This window comes from Dipteris shenzhenensis, chromosome 2, assembly GCF_047967505.1.
Source record: "Dipteris shenzhenensis isolate YYH24624 ecotype China chromosome 2, Dip_SZ_1.0, whole genome shotgun sequence".
Taxonomy (NCBI): Eukaryota; Viridiplantae; Streptophyta; class Polypodiopsida; order Gleicheniales; family Dipteridaceae; genus Dipteris; species Dipteris shenzhenensis.
The window spans coordinates 65,991,507-66,007,491 of NC_141597.1; the positions used below are offsets into that span (position 1 = coordinate 65,991,507).

Below are 15,985 nucleotides of genomic sequence, written 5' to 3' on the forward strand. Positions count from 1 at the left end.
AGAAAAGAGAAGAGTGCTCCAGCAAAACCTGACGGTGCTCCTCATCAGCCATGATGATCTCAAAAAAGCCCCTCGCTGCATAATGAACTTTTTTGACATAAGAACCACCCAGGGTTCGAGTCAGCCAATTCCCAACATCTACAGCAACAGGCATCCGTCCTGGGAAGAAAATTATAATGGCATGCTTTGCATACTCCTTAACAGGATCAAATATATCATCCACTTCCACCATAATGCCAGTGGTGGGAAGTGGATCTGTCCAACCTTTACGGGTGTCTTCAAACCCTTCATGCATAACCTCATAAACAAGCTGAGCCTCAGCACAGTCATGAACGGAACATCTGAATCCATCACCTGTTTTTGTTTCTTGTTGGAAACCGACTTGTCGTTGTGAAAGGTTTTCTCATAGGAATAATCCACCATTTGAGTTAAGGAAAGAACTTGGAAGCAGCAACGCTTTACAAGGAGGAAAGCACAGCAGGTACAAAATTGTACGGTTTTTTCCTGGCTGTACGGACAAAATCGTACAGATTTTTGATAGTACGAAAAAAAAATTCTGACAGGCAAACTGTACGGAGTTCCCCGACTGTATAGACTAAACTGTACAGAAATTTTTTGACCGTACGGACAAAATCGTACGGATTTTTGACAGGTTTAAAAAAATGACATGCAAACTGTATGGACAAAACTGTACTGATTGTATAGACAAAATCGTACGGATTTTTGACAGTACGATTTTTTTTTTTTTTTTGGGATTTTCTGACAGAGCATACGGACACAAAACGGATGTCAAAAGGAACCTCAAGGGTGTCAAACTGAGGGAGAAACAAGCAGCTGTAGCGTGGGAGTACGAGGGCTAGCACGAAATCTCACTCTGCTCACCTCCTCTCTCTCTCTCTCACACACACACACACTTTTTTTTGTGAAACCAAGAAAATTATATTATGAAACATTCATTTACATCAGGGCAGTGCTCAAAAGAGAGCCAAAGCCCTATCCATCAGAAGCAATAAAAGAAAAGCTGAATATAAGAAACATCCAAATCTTCCTCATGTAAGGCATCATATAAAGACTGCCGCAATGAGGCTCGGAAGAACTCATAAGGATGCTGAAGGGGAGAATTCAGATATGCTTGATTGCACTGCAGCCAGAGGGTCCATAAGGCCCAGTATCTAATCCAGTGGAAGAAAAGAGAATACTGTGACAAAGAAGCTGATAGTTTGCCATACATCCAGAAAAACCTGTAGAACCTGTGTGCTGGAAATCTGAGAGATAAGAAATAGGAGATTTTGTCTAGAAGGTCTCTGGAATATGAACAAAACCACAATAAATGCGGAATACTCTTAGAAGTAAGGTGACATCTTGGACAAAGAGGTGAAGCTATCCGTCTTTGAGCCAATTTCACTCCCACTGGAAGAATACCAACAATACATCTCCATAGAAAGCGTCTTTGCTTCAATGGCATTTTCAACTTCCATATCAATTGCAATTTTCCTTTCCACCAGGCTAATGACTTGTTCAAATGCCATAGAGAATTAGCATGATGGGCAATCCAGGGAGGAGGTAATATCAATCGATAAGCCTGTATAGAAGTCAATAAATGCAAAGGATTGTCGACATACTACTGGAAAAGTGAGAATATTTCCTTGCATATCTACCACGTCATCAATGAACCGGATACCCAATTTCATAAGATTGTAAGCCCTGATGGGTTGTTGAACAGCAAGGGGAGAGGAAAACACAACACTCCAATGAATACTTTCCATTCTGAGTGAGGAAGCTATAGAAGCAGGATGGGGAGACCATTTGATGTGAGAGAGTACTTGCTTCCAATCCTGAATCAAGGAATTAGAAAATGGACAACCAGGGATTTTACCTTGAAATTTGCCAAGTACTACTTCCAATGGATCAACTAGCCAATGTCCATAAGCATTTGCGCTCATCTGACCACACAAAATTGCCAACATGATAGATAGACCAAGGCTGCTCTTGTTGAAAAAATGTCTTGAGCATAGTGATCTTTCTTGCCAACACATGAAATTTGATGTTTATTATATTCAAACCACCATGCATTCTTGGTGAGCAAAGCAAGTCCATTTTGAGCAACCGTAAAGCTTTTTTATGAAGCTTAGTTTTCCAAAAAATCTCCATGGCTTGAGACATAAAGGAAGTGAGATCTCGAGATGACCAATGTAATAGAGGAAGGTAGAACTGGACATAAGCTAGAACAATAGACTGGACAATTCGAAGCCGTACATGCAGAGGCCAAGTGGAGATCTTCCAATATTCTAATTTGTCCCGAATTTTGTTTGACACCCATGAAATTTGTTGCTTATTGCTGATTTTCTAGCCAATGGGATAGCCTAAATGTCTTACTATGTTTTCCGGATAAATAATTTAGCCTGGCCACAGGATAGCATGCCAGTCACAATGCTTGAGAGGCAAGAGTTTTGATTTCTGAAAATTAATTTTAAGACCAGCTGCCAACCCAAAATCTGAAAGGGTATCCATCAAGAGGCGAATCTCCAAAGGACTGTTCTTTGGCATGAAGAATGAATCATCTGCATAGGCCTGTGCAATGAAGGATCGTGAACCATAAATCTGAAGCCCCTCTAACTGTCCAGTATCAACCATGTGATCCATATAAAGAAGCAAAGGATGTGAAGCGATGGCATAAAGCAAAGCACTGAGAGGGCATCCCTGTCGAACTGAACGTTCGAGAGTCCAAGACTCAGACAAATGATTCCCTATAAAGCATTGTGCAGTGGAATCTGAGTAAAGCCAATATATGACATTAACTAGCTTTGGCCCAAAACCAGTTTTAACATGATTTCAAAGACATAATCCGACTGTACTGTATCAAATGCCTTCACCACATCCACCTGCATGACCAACACATCTTGATCTGAATATTTTGCATATTCCATTGCGATGAGAGTGTTAGAGATATTGTCATGTATATGCCGTCTTGGAACAAAACCATATTGCCTGGGATGAAGTCCATCATGAAGGGTATCCTTTATCCGATGTACCAACATTTTGGCAATCAGTTTGTATATAACCGGCATCAAAGTGATGGGCCTCCAGTCATCCATAGTCTCACATAGAGGTTTTTTGGGCACAAGCTTAACCAGAACATGCTTCCAAGTTGAGGGAAGATGTTGATGCTTCCAGGCTACATTAATAAACTTCAAAATTAGACCCTTCAATTCAGGCCAAAAGGCTTCAAAAAATTCAACCGTCAGACCATCCCAACCAGGGGATTTATGTTTACCCAAATGCTTAAGGGCTTCATCCAATTCAACATCTGAAAAAAACATTTCCAGCATTGAGGCTTTTTACAAAGAGACAATAGGAAAAACAAGCTCAGTAAATCTGTTCCGAGCCAATGCAACCTGAGGTGTAGAAAAGATGGCTGAGAAAAAAGAAGCTGAAAATGATCCAGACATTGTTTTTCTAGCTAAGATAGAGTCTGGGTCCAAAGACCGTCTAGTTTCCTGACCCTCATGATAGATTGGCTTTGTCTATGTGCATGTAAGTTTCGAAAAAAGGATTTCGAGGAACAGCCCTTATCTAGCATAGGTTTAACTCTGGCCCTGATCTGCCATTTGGACAGCTTGCGTTTATCATTGGCATCAATTATGGAGGAAGCACAAGACAATAAATGTTGCTCAGAAGCAGATAGAGATCTTTGATGACTAATCTGTACCAAATACTGCTTGTATGATTTTGCCCACTGGATATGCTGTCTGGTTTCTGCCATGTAGCATCTTCCATATTCCTTAATGACATTTTGAATACGATGTATAAAAGAGGTCCAAGCGAAGTCCAGATCCTCCTGAGCATGGGATAGCAATGGCCTGCAAGCCAGTCTTATCATATGCTGGAATTTTTCATGAGAAAGATATAATTGATTAACCTGTAAATTTCTAACTGAAGAGAGCTGCAAGTCATCCAGAGGCATACCAAAAGAAAGGGTGAGCCAAAGTGGAGTGTGATCAGATAATTGTTGTGAATAATCAGTCCACATTTGACATGTATATTCATCATATTGCTGAGCATGAATGAGATAATATCTATCAAGCTTGGCCCAATATTCTGTAAAAGCATTATGATGATATGTAAATCCCATAACTGAAGGGTGAGTTGCTGTCCATAAATCTGCAAATTGAAGTGATGATGTCATACGTTCCCATTGCTGGATTTCAGAGGGCAGCATATGGGATTTATGCGTGGTATTGTCCTTCCAGTGAGGAGAATTGTTGAAATCACCACAAAGTAGAGCATTTGAAGACCAAGGATATTGCTTTATGGAGTTCCACATTTGAGCTCTGGAAGCTGAATTTTGAGAGGCATACAAAGATCCTATTTCAAAAATCTCTCCATTGATCATACATTGGATAATCATCCATCGTCCACCAAAAATCACACCGCACACGCACGTGCACACACACACACACACACATGGAGAGAGAGAGAGAGAGAGAGAGAGAGGGATCCATTTAAGGATTCAAATCTAGGAAGCTTTATGTGGATACAAGAACAGTAATGGATCTTTTTGTAACGCATTTGTATATGCATTTATAGCACTCCTGAAATCGCCATTCCTGCAAGAAACAAAATATTCCTATTAAATTTCTTCTTTGCAAAATTTATTCATACAATATAGTCATCAAGTTGCTCATTTTTTGGGAATAATAAGTTGTGTCCATTTAGTTAAAACAATAATGATGATACAGGTACATTGCACTTCTTCTCTCTACTTGACTTCACATATTGCTCCATTCCTAGTGCTGGTTGTAAAACAATTTTGGACCTGCTCGGGAGTATATTCTGCAGGTGTATGATTGTCACCTTGTCTTGCGCGATCCTATGTGAGTGCTTGTGGAGGGATGTGAAGTGGGGGCTGTGTGGAGGCGAAAGAAGTGGGTGGGGTAGAGTGAACGGATGGATGCCCGCAGGACTCGGTCGTACACCTCCTCCCATTGGCTCTTGATTTCCAGTTCTTTCTGAGGCTAGTAGCAAGCTGCCTCTAGTTGATGATGTAGCTACAGAAAGTTTTCATGCTGATCATGCAGGTCTGTGTGCAGAGCTTAGATTTGCTACTGCTGAGTGGCATGGGCCCGCTCAGCAATAGTCTTGTACGTCTCGAAGCTTTCCTCACCTTTCTAGCCATCAGCTTGAACCTCATCTGCGGCAAGCTCACTTTTGAGGGATGTTCGTTGCTCTCTTAATTCCAGGGCTGCCGCACGGTCTGCTTGTGTCGTTTGTTGCAGTTCTTCCTCAATCGCTTGGAGGGACATGACCTTGTGAAGAGGCCATTGCTTACACCATCTTTTGGTGCTCGGCTTCTTAAGGTACCATTGCAAATTTGGGATTTCTCAAAGTTTTATTTGCTTCATCTCTACTGCAAATATTGGGGCTTTCCTGCAATTCCATATCTGTACAACAACAATTTAAGGGTTTCTCAAAAATTGAGCTCTTGCATCGACATTGAAGACCCTGGAACTGCTATTTTGAGAGTCATGCAGTAACTTCTCCAAGCAGCAGCTCCCATGCACAAGAGCAACACTATTTTTTGGGCTATTCTTGCCAGGCTTCACCAACATCTCACAGGAAGAGCAAGAATGTACACATTTAAAACTGTGTAGCAGCTGTGAGGAGGATATCTCTCACCCTAAGAGATCTGTATTATTACATTTTTATGTAAGTTTGATTTGGGTCCTCTGCCCGGCATGTCCTCGAAAATGAATGCAATAATCTGTGTGTCCTTTGTGTACCACCTTAATGTTACAAAAGGCCTCATGTTGTCAATTTTCCCTGCTTAGAGCAAAGGGGGGTTGATTTTTGGGTAGATTGATGTAGGCATAGTCATGTATGGTCAAACTCTTTGGCACTTGTCCCTAGATCTCTGAGTTTCCAAGAATCGACGCTTGTTAAGCCTCTAAGCATGCTTGTTGTGCCTATGAGCCTTTTTGAGCCAAGTTCACGGCCTCTGAGCCATGCTTAGTAGCCCTAAGTTTGTTGCAAGAAATATGTCTTAGTTTGAGCATTATTGTGCCAACACCTAGCATGGGTATGGCAGCTCAGCTCTTGTTTGAATCGAGCACCCGTCAGTTATGGAGTTTTAGTGTGGTGAGCTAAAGGCCTAGGGGTCTCAGGCAAGTCCCGCATGCTGAGTCAATCAGGGTCCTGCCAACTTCTCCGTTCTCTAGCCAGGTACGGAGCAGGGGATCCACACTTGAGATGGCACTGAATACATAAGGTGAGGGGAAAGAGTTCTCCATGAATTGTCTGGTGGGTGTTAGTGCCTCACACATTAAAAACCAGCATGCACCTGCCCCAAAATAAAGAAGAAAAAATTGGCACTCAAAACGAAACAATTGTGCAATTATGATCCCAAATCGCCATGGCTATTGAAGTTCATCACAGGTCACTCCACCTTCGCTCAAAAGGGGGGTCATATGTGTGCGTTACCATAATGTGTGATTGTGTGTATATTGTGTGTATGAGTGATTACTGCATGCTATTGCTTTGGTGGAAGTTGGTTGCCACCTAAGTCGATTGAGAAAGTTTGGAAGGACATTGTGTATCTAGATTCTATTGTTGATTGAAGGAACAAAGTGGAGTAGGGTAGGAATGGAAGAGAGCTATGGAGGATGGAAGCAAAGGAAACAACTAGAAAGTATGAAAGACATAATGAAAGAGCATGAACCAAAAGAAAGTACTCACATGTAGACCAAATTGCTTGTAGGCTTGATTAGATTGAATGATTATGTATATGGGATGGCTCCCAATATGACGCGTGGCACTCACACATAAGACTCTACTAGAACTCCTAGTAGAACACACTAAAACACGCTCTACTTGCCTTCATGTTCTAACACCCCCCCATGAAGGAAAGGTGAGGGACTACTGGAATGGAACCAAGAATAGAACATGACAATGATGAATTACTAATCTGTGCACCCCATGTAACTCAGAGACTAAAGTTTGAACGTGTTCAGAGGTTGATCCAAGCACTCTCATGGCTTGAGACTCAACATGACGCAGAGGCTCACGTCTCAGCATGGCTACATGACCAGCTCATAGGTCTAGGAATACACCAACATCCTGGAACTTGGCCAGGCCTAATAAAGAGATCCTATCAAAGCCAAATTCATGGCTCCCATAGTAATCCCCCTCCTAGCTCCAAAACAGGGTGACATGGAGCCACACACCATAGATAACAAAACATCATTTTAGGAGGACTTTCCAAGGATGAGAACCTTAATTGACTTCATTTCATTCATTTTATGCATAGCAAGGGCAGAAAACATTTCATTCATTTTATGCAAAGCAAGGGCAGAAAACCCATAAAAGATCCCCAAGTAGCTACCTACACAAATGTGCACATCTCCCAGTCGATGAAGTTCATGACAAGAATGCCCCTGAAGATATGTCGATGTCGGCCATGGGAGCAACTACCAAGGGCTATTACTCCATGACTCTCAAAATAGCGAGTGGACACTCAGCCAAAGTCAGAGTAGATCCTCAAATGTGAGAGATTATGCTTTAGGAAGGTCTTAACACTAATACGGATCAATGTCAGTATCTAATCCTTTACACTAAACTAGTAGAAGTAAAATTAGAGCTTCTCACGAAATCAGGGTTTTTAAAAATTTAGGGCTCTTCAAAATTTGTTGCAAGAAAGGCATGTGGAGCTGTCCGAGCAAACCGAGAAGTATTGTTGGGGGCTGCCAAAGGAAATTCGAGACTACTGCACCAAAACCAAAGTCTCCAATATGTCTCAGCTGATAGAAAATGCCACGACAGCTTATGCCCTCCTGTAGGGCACAGCCAAGGGGCAGCAACCAGGAAGCACACAAGTTTAGGGGAAGCAACCAGGGAGGCCATAAACATTACAGAAAATTAGAGCAGCCCATCAAGTCTAGATTTGTTGCAGTACAGAGGTGAGGATCGCCTTGAAAGAAGTTGTCAGAGGAAGAGAAGAAGGCCCTCTATGATGCCAACAAATGTTTCATATGCAAGGAAGAGGGCCACCAAGCACATGAATGTCCACACAGGAAGAGGAAGTTTCCCTTGTTGGATCAGAGTGACAACAAGGGGGAAAAGAAGGATGACCACAAGGGAAAGAAGCCCAAACCCACTGCTGGTCTTATGCCAAATGTCACTGAAGCCATACAAGATGTGGATGCCACGGAGTTATACAGAGTGCGGGGTAAAATCCGTGACTAGACCGCTTTGTTCTTCTTTGATCCAAGCGCAAGAGTCAATTTTATATCACCAAACTTGGTTGGAAAATTGGGCATAAAGGCACAAGAGATGGGGCCACTATGTGACGCATATATGGCTTGCCCAGTGCCCAGTGAGTCAGTTACACCGATCATTGGAAAGCTCCACACACACATTCAAATCTTCGTGCACACTGAGGAGTTTTACATTATGCCACTGAATGGGTGTGATGTTTTGTTGGCAATACCTTGGCATCACAGGAAGGGAGCACTTTTGGATGCCAGAAACAGAAATTCAGCTTTGACTCACCGGGGGGAAACTTATGTTTTGGATGCTAAACTAAAGGGAGAATTTGTTCCAGTTGTATCGGCTTCGACCATTTCAAATGTAATCAAAAAGCATATTTCTGCATACTTGGTTTTTGCAACTGAAGAACATCTAGCAAAAGAAAGCACTAATTTTTCTAAGCTGGATAAAGAGAGGACAGATTTCCTTTTTCAGTTTTTTTTTTTTTTTTTTGCAAAAAAGAGACTTCTATTAAGTAAGAAAGAAACTCGCTAGAGCAAGCTTTGAGTGGAAATACAACATCATGAAATCATGAGGATAAATAAGTGAGGTGGAAAACAACCAAGGCTGAGGCTGAAAGTGCCACCTCAACCCTATAGGAGTCTCAGAGAAGAAAGGAGAATCCTTCCATTCCCTGAAGAAAGAAGCACTCCTAGCTGAGGCTGCACAGAAGTCTCCCTGTATACTCATCCATACGGCCATCAAAGTATGTACGGTGTCCTACTAGCCAAAGTGTGCGAGGAATGAACCTGAGTACCCTCCATAGCCTCTATGCATCTGGCTCTCCAGATATGCCAGGATGCTATGCTCGCTAAAATCTCCCAAGGAGTATCCACAAAGGCATGTACATCTGTAAAAGGAAGGTGTGGTACCACATCCAACGAACATGACTCAATCTGATGACGTCGAACCAAAATGGCCCGAGAGGAGTCAAGTCACTTATAGAATACCTGAGGCCCTGTAAGAGAAAGCCAAGCCACTGAGCCCCATGTCATAAAGAATGGGGAATGGGCAAAGTGACTGAAAATCCTAGCTACCCCCATCCAAATCATCCTCGCCTGTCTGCAATCCCATAAACAATGCTGAATAGTCTCCGAAGCAGAGAGGCAACGAGAGCAAGTAGGGTCGGCTCCGAACCTAGATCTCCAAAGGTTCACTGTAATCCCACCAAATCTTTCTATTCTTGTGGGATTTCCAGAAGCACCTCTGCACATTCGCAGTGATATCAAATGTCTCCCAATGAGGAACTCTGGAAGGTCTCCAACCTCTACTACTGAGCTGAAATCTCCTGGCATTACTGACCGTGTAACGAAAGAAGGGGATGCTCTTCTCTCGATGCCTTGCGTCAATCCACTTCCGCTCTCCAGGGTCCCACTGCAAATACCTAATGGGAACTCCCCCGTAGAGCCAAAGCCTCCAAGACCCGGTTGAGAGTAGCCGGGGGTCTGGGTCGAGGAACCACTCTGAATCTGATCCCTGCACCAAAAGACCTACAACCCTGATAGGCTGAAAAGCAGACTCAACAAGATGTCCTCTGTGGATCTGAGCAATCTGCCACCATCCTGCACAGTAAAAACTAAAGCATCCTCCTGTGCATCTCGAAAGGCCAAAACCTGAAGCGGAACACTGCCTCTCGTAAAAGTACCTGCCCAAGTGGAGCAAGTGAGTGGCATATCATCTGTGTCTATCCACTCCTCTGGAAGGACTGCCTCAATCTGCAAGATCCTCCTTGCACTCCCTCTGAGATGTCTTGTCAATTGAGACTTGGTCTCCTCTGGAAGTCTGCGGAAAGCTTTCCAAGATCCCAAAGATGATGCAGGTCCCCTCTCCCACCTAGACCACTGCATGTAGAGTGAGGCACCAAGTGGTCTGCCATGATCATCTAAAATACTATCATTCCACATGATGGGTTGCCTATTAATCTCTTCACGAGAGGAAGGAGGAATCCTCTGAAGAGTGCTCTTGAAACTGGCCCATGCTTTCAGAATGGCAACCATGAGAGGGGACGAAGGTGATATGAGGTGTGCTGTGGTGAAGATCCACCTAATACTTCTCATCCAGTCTCCTCTTGAATAAGGTGTGCACCTCTGTATGTTGCTAATAAGAAAGGCCTTCCACGGTTTCTTTTCTTTTTTTGTTCGTGGCCGAAGCTATGAGTATCTATGTTAGATCTCAAGCTAACATCATTGGGCTGAGACTTCCCATTAGAAGGGAAGAGGAGTTACTTGACAGTGAGTTGGCAGATGACATAGCAGTTTACTTGGATGCCACTCCACAGACGCTTACTTCTTTCAAGACAGCATTGGATTTATTTTGCTTGGCGGTAGGGGCGCAAATAAATTGGCATAAATCCAATGGCTTTTGGATTAGTGATGAGGACACTCCAGTTTGGGGCTTGACATAGGATTCACTTGGGTTCAGGGGGGTGTGCCTGTCAGGTATTTGGGCTGTTAGGTCGGCTTGGGTATTTCTTCCATGCAGCAGTTTGCTCCCGTGTTGGAGAGCATCAGGAGGAAGCTCATTTTTTGGAGCTCAGCCAAGCTGGATCTTGCCTCTAGAGTTGCGGTGGTCAACCAGGTCCTCTTGGCCATAGCCTGGTTTGTTTGTTCTTGCCGGTGCTATTCTAGGGACTGCATCACTCAGCTCAAGAGACCGATCATAAATTTTCTCTGGAGTGGGCTTTATGGCACAGCAGATACCTTAGCTAGGGTGGCTTGGGAGACCCTCATCCTCCCTACACAGGAAGGGGGTCTCAATATTATTGATCCTAGATTTACAGTGCAAAGCTTTACTATGCAAGATGGTGGTGCGGGGACTTATAATAGTCCATATCCCATCATTCCCTATCTTTGATCGTGGCGAATTAAAGATAATGTCCACTGCTATGCTTTTCCATGGTGCTTGAGACACATGAAGAGGCATCAATAGGCTAGGTGCCTTCCATCTGTCATTTATAACTTTCTGACAATTAAAGCATTCTATAACAAATTTATGTATATCCTTACGCAAGGCTGGCCAGTAAAAATACCTCTCCAAGGCTTGAGTAGTAGCTGCAATACCTCTATGTCCAACATATAGGGGTGCATGGCATTCCTTCAAAATACCTTGCCCTGTAAAATACCTTGTCCTAGCTGGGATCCCTTGCATACCGTATGATACACAATCTGCTCTGGGTGAAGGATCTCTTGCAACTCTTCTACTTCAGGTGGATCTTCCATTATAGGTCATGTAGGCTCTGTTCTTTGATATTTCTGATGGTACCTCAGTCACTATCAAGAGATCAGAGGAAGAAATTTGTGTTGCAGAGTAAACCATTTTTGGTAGAGTTCCCTGATGGACTGATCTGGAAATCTGAAATCTCTCACCCCTTACCCCACCAATAAGTACCTGGCTGTGAGCTTATTTGTACAAGGAGGAAACACCTCTGATCCAAGCATCAGTAAAGCCAAAACGTAGAAGGGTGCCCTCCAAAAAACCCCAATCTACTCTATCATAAGCTTTCTCAAAATCCAAAAGTAGAATGGCTAGATTCTGGCCGCTCTGCATGGCCCACTCTGAGGCTTCCCAGAAAGAGAAAATGTTATAAAAAATGCTTCTGCCATGCACAAATCTCGTCTGAGTGTCATGAATAAGATCTGGGAGAAGGGGCTGCAATCGGAGGCTGATTGCCTTGGCCAGAATTTTGTAACAAGTCCCTAGAAGTGTGATAGGCCTCCACTGGGACACTAGATTTCTGCAACCTCCTTTCAAGATAAGGTGGATGAGACCTTCTGTAAGCGACCCGGGCATCTCACCAGAGTCCCAAGTACCCTGCAGGGCTGAAGTAATGTAGTCTCCAATCATATCCCAGAATGCAATGAAAAAAGAGGGGGTAAGGCCATCCGAACTTGGGCACTTGCCCTTGTGAAGGGCTGAGAGTGCAGTCCTGAACTCTCTGTTGGTGAAAGGTGCATCAAGCAAAACATGCATATCCGGTTTCACCAACAAAGGGATGCTCTACCAAATAACCTGTCTAGCATCCTCTCTATCCCGTGTCTCAGGATCAGCAGTAAGAAGGGCGGCATAAAAATTTGAAGCTATGCGCAAGACATCATCAGGATCTGTCTGTAAAACCCCATGTGAGTCAATAAGTTGGGATACACTCTCTCTACTATGTCTAGGGCCAAGAGTAGAGAAAAAGTGTTTATTGAATTTGCCACCCATCTGAATCCAGAAGGACTCCCGTGCATAAAAGGCATACTCTACTCTCTGATCAAGCATCTCTGATCAAGCAATACCTGCTGATGAGCCCTTGCCCAGCAAGGCGCTTCTAAATCCAAGCATCTGAAGGCCGTTTCTGCTCTTCCCTCTGCAAAGCTGCCAACTGCTAGCGAACACCAATCTCACGTCTGAGAATATCTCATCTCCTGGAATATCTTGTCTCCTGGTACGAGCAACTTAGAGGTAGAAGTTGCTAATACCAAAAAAGGCAGTAGCTACCCGTGATGCCAATGGCTGCCCACCGTGGACATGAGAAACGCATATCTGCAGGGCTGCCTCTGTAAGGTCCTCCTCTATGTACAAGGCATCTAGAATCCTGATGTTGGTAGATCAGCCTCTCAAGTGAGGCTTTGAGATAGCCAACACAACAAGAAAGTGGTCTGAAGTGGAAATCCCAGCAGCAATGCATACCGATCCACCTCTATCAAGTGCCCAATCATCTACATAGAATCTGTCAATACGTGCATGAATAGGCATCTGCTGCCTCCTGTTCGACCACCTGTTCGACCAATAGAACAGGAGGGACTGTGGCTGAATAAGAAAGGCATCGTCCAACCAAGTATCTCTACCACAGTAGTGAAAACGGAAGGCATCCCAAGCTGCTCTGTCCAAAGAGTGAAGTCCTCCTTCTCTACCCCCTTTTGGGTCTGATGGTAACTCAACCATGTTAAAGTCACCTCCAATCACCCATGAATCCGCAATGGGGGCCCAGGAGAGCAAATCCTTCCACATAAAGACACATTCCCCCCTAATGTTGGAGGCATACACGTTAAGGAAACCAACCTTACACCCTCTAATCAAGAGAATAATCCACTGAGCTCTAGGGGGAATAATGACTCCATGTCCAACAACCAAGGGGAGAACCGATTGCGAAACTGAAATAGAAGTGCCCCCCCTCGTGCCCAAGGCAAACGACCAAAAAGTATGACCAAAAAGCAGTTTGCCAGACTTACAGCAATCACTGGCATCCAACTTGTGTTCCTAGATAAAAATGATATCAATAGCACCTCCAGTGACACTTGGATGAAGCTGATTCCGGATCAGTTGCATACGGCGAGAGTGTGGAACTTCGCCTAGGCCCTATATGTTCTAGCTGACTATCCTCATCGACAGGAGGATGCTGGATGGAAAGGCTTACCCGACCTAGTAGAGGAGACTAGCTTCCCTTGGGCCAAAACACTCCTGCTGAGGGCAGGAAACTCAACAGGTGAAAGGATTCCTACACCTGCTGAGGGGGAGGCCCTGTCAAAAGAAATCCCAATGACCGGGACCCCTAAGGTGGAGGGCACAAACTCCTCATCATCCATGAAAGTCGCCGAATCAGCCAGTGTTGAAAAAGAGTTCCTGAGAAGCAAGTCTGGCCGAGGAGTGCGAAGAAGACCTGCACTCGTGGAGGAAGGAGGAGAAGGACCTGCCAGGCCTCTATCAGCACATCTAGAGCTGGGAGCTGAGGAGGCCTATGGTTGGGCTGAAGAAGGATCTGTAGTCCTCATCTGTGCAAACACTCCCTCAGCTGTGGCATGAACAGTTTGAGGGGGAGAAGTATCAGTAGCCCCCTCGTGATCAGAAACGAAAATGACTGGGGCTGGTGCATTTGAAGTCCCCTCCTGATGTGGAACTGTAGTATCTGGGGCTACAACAACATCCACCTCAAGAGTCTGGATGGCATTTGTCTAAACCGGATCAAGGGTCTCCTCTTGAGGTAAAGGAGCCACTCTGACCGCTCTCCAACGTGGTACTGGGAGTGCTACAGGCTTTGGGCGCCCTGCTGCCCCTGGTGGTCCTGGAGTGCACGAAGCAGGGCGCCTTGTTGCTCCTGGTAGTCCTGAAGTGCGTGGTATAGGCCGCAGGGGAGGTGCAGACGGGATAGTACGTGAAGGAGCCGCACCAGAAGACCTCTTCGGTCTTTTTCTCTTTCTTGGGCAATCTCTAGCAAAGTGCCCAAGGGTCCTGCAAATCCTGCACTGATCCTGTCTACCTGCAATCTCGATTCTCTGTCGAAAGAGAGCCATCTGGACGCTGAATCATGATGTGGTCATCTGAGATGTTAGGGTCAGAGACAATGACCCTAACTCGAGGCACCCCATCTGCTCTGACTGCCTCTGCCAAGGAAGAAGGCATGCCAGGAAGGGGGAGAATCTCAGTGACCACTCCGAAAGTGGCTCTGATAGTAGCAAGAAGTCTGAGGAAGACCAGGAAACCTGATAAACAGTGATGTGACCTGACTGTCCTCGACCGGATCGAAGCCCAAGGTGTAGGGCAAAAGAAAAATCCTCCTCGAACCCAAAGCCAGGGGATTAGCTTTCAGAACAAGGTGAAACCTGATGAACAGTGATGTGACTTGACTATCCTCGACCGGATCGAAGCCCAAGGTGTAGGGCAAAAGAAAAATCCTCCTCGAATCCAAAGCCAGGGGATTAGCTTTGAGAACAAGGGCTGTGGACTCATGGGAGTCGAAAATCACTTGGAAGAATCCACGTCCCAGAAGTCGAATATCCCTGAGGTGTGAGACGAGATCTCCTGGTAATGCCGCCAACATCCAGTCTCTAGCCTGTGATCTGGAAGAATGTGACCCAAAGATGCGGGCCAAAAGTGATGTGGATCCCTCTAATTCCACATCTTTCTTGAGCTGCTGCAACTCGTCTTCTGAAAAAATGACGGTTCTCGTGGCCGGTGGAAGTGGACAGAGATTGGCTGAATGGGGATCCATTCACCAATCGAAGTGAAAAGGCCGATTCCAACACTGTTAAAGCTCCGTCCGTGAAACTACTACCCTGAACGCCCTGAAACAGGCATAGGAAGGAGGAGAAAAGGAGAGGGTAGGAGAGAGGGGAAGGGACGGAGAGGAGAAGCAGAGGGGAGCTGAGATAGGATAGACGGGAGAGGGCTGACGGGGAAGGAGAGGGTAGGCGACGGAGAGGAAAAGAGAGGGGGGTTAGGAGGGAGGGAGGGGGCGGGTTAGGAGGGAGGAAGGGGGCTGAAGGCGGGGAGGGAGAAGGTGGGCGGGGGAGAGGAAGGGAGGGGGCAGGTTAGGAAGGAAGGGGGAGGGGGCGGGGGGGTTAGAGGAAGGGTGGAGGAAGGGGCGGGGGAGGGAGGGGGTGGGGGAGGGGAGGGAGGAGGGGGGGGAAAGAGGGGGCGGGGGGAAAACGGGGGGGGGGGGGGCGGGGGAGGAGAAGGGGGCGGGGGGGAAAGTGGGGGGGGGGGAGAGGGAGGGCGGGGGAGGGGGAAGGGGAGGGAAGAGGCGGGGGAGGAGAAGGGGGCGGAGGGCAGCGGGAGAGGGAGGGTGGGGGAGAAAGGGGACGGGGGAGGGAGGGGGCGGGGGGGGAGCGGGTGGGGGAGAGGGGGAGGGGGAGGGGGCGGGGTAGGGAGGGCAGCGGGTGGGGAGAGGGAGGGCGAGGAGGGAGAGGGAGCAGGCAGGTGGGCT

The 15,985-nt window shown here is 45.7% G+C and overlaps 1 protein-coding gene across 1 annotated transcript in view; it reads right to left on the bottom strand.

Moving 5' to 3' along the window:
- Positions 1–15,985, bottom strand: part of LOC147905198 (uncharacterized) — a 130,967-nt gene that overhangs the window by 35,489 nt on the left and 79,493 nt on the right. The window contains exon 11 of the mRNA XM_087393473.1: positions 4,539–4,607. Within this exon, the coding sequence (XP_087249599.1) occupies positions 4,539–4,607 (69 nt within the window). The remainder of the gene's footprint in view (positions 1–4,538; positions 4,608–15,985) is intronic.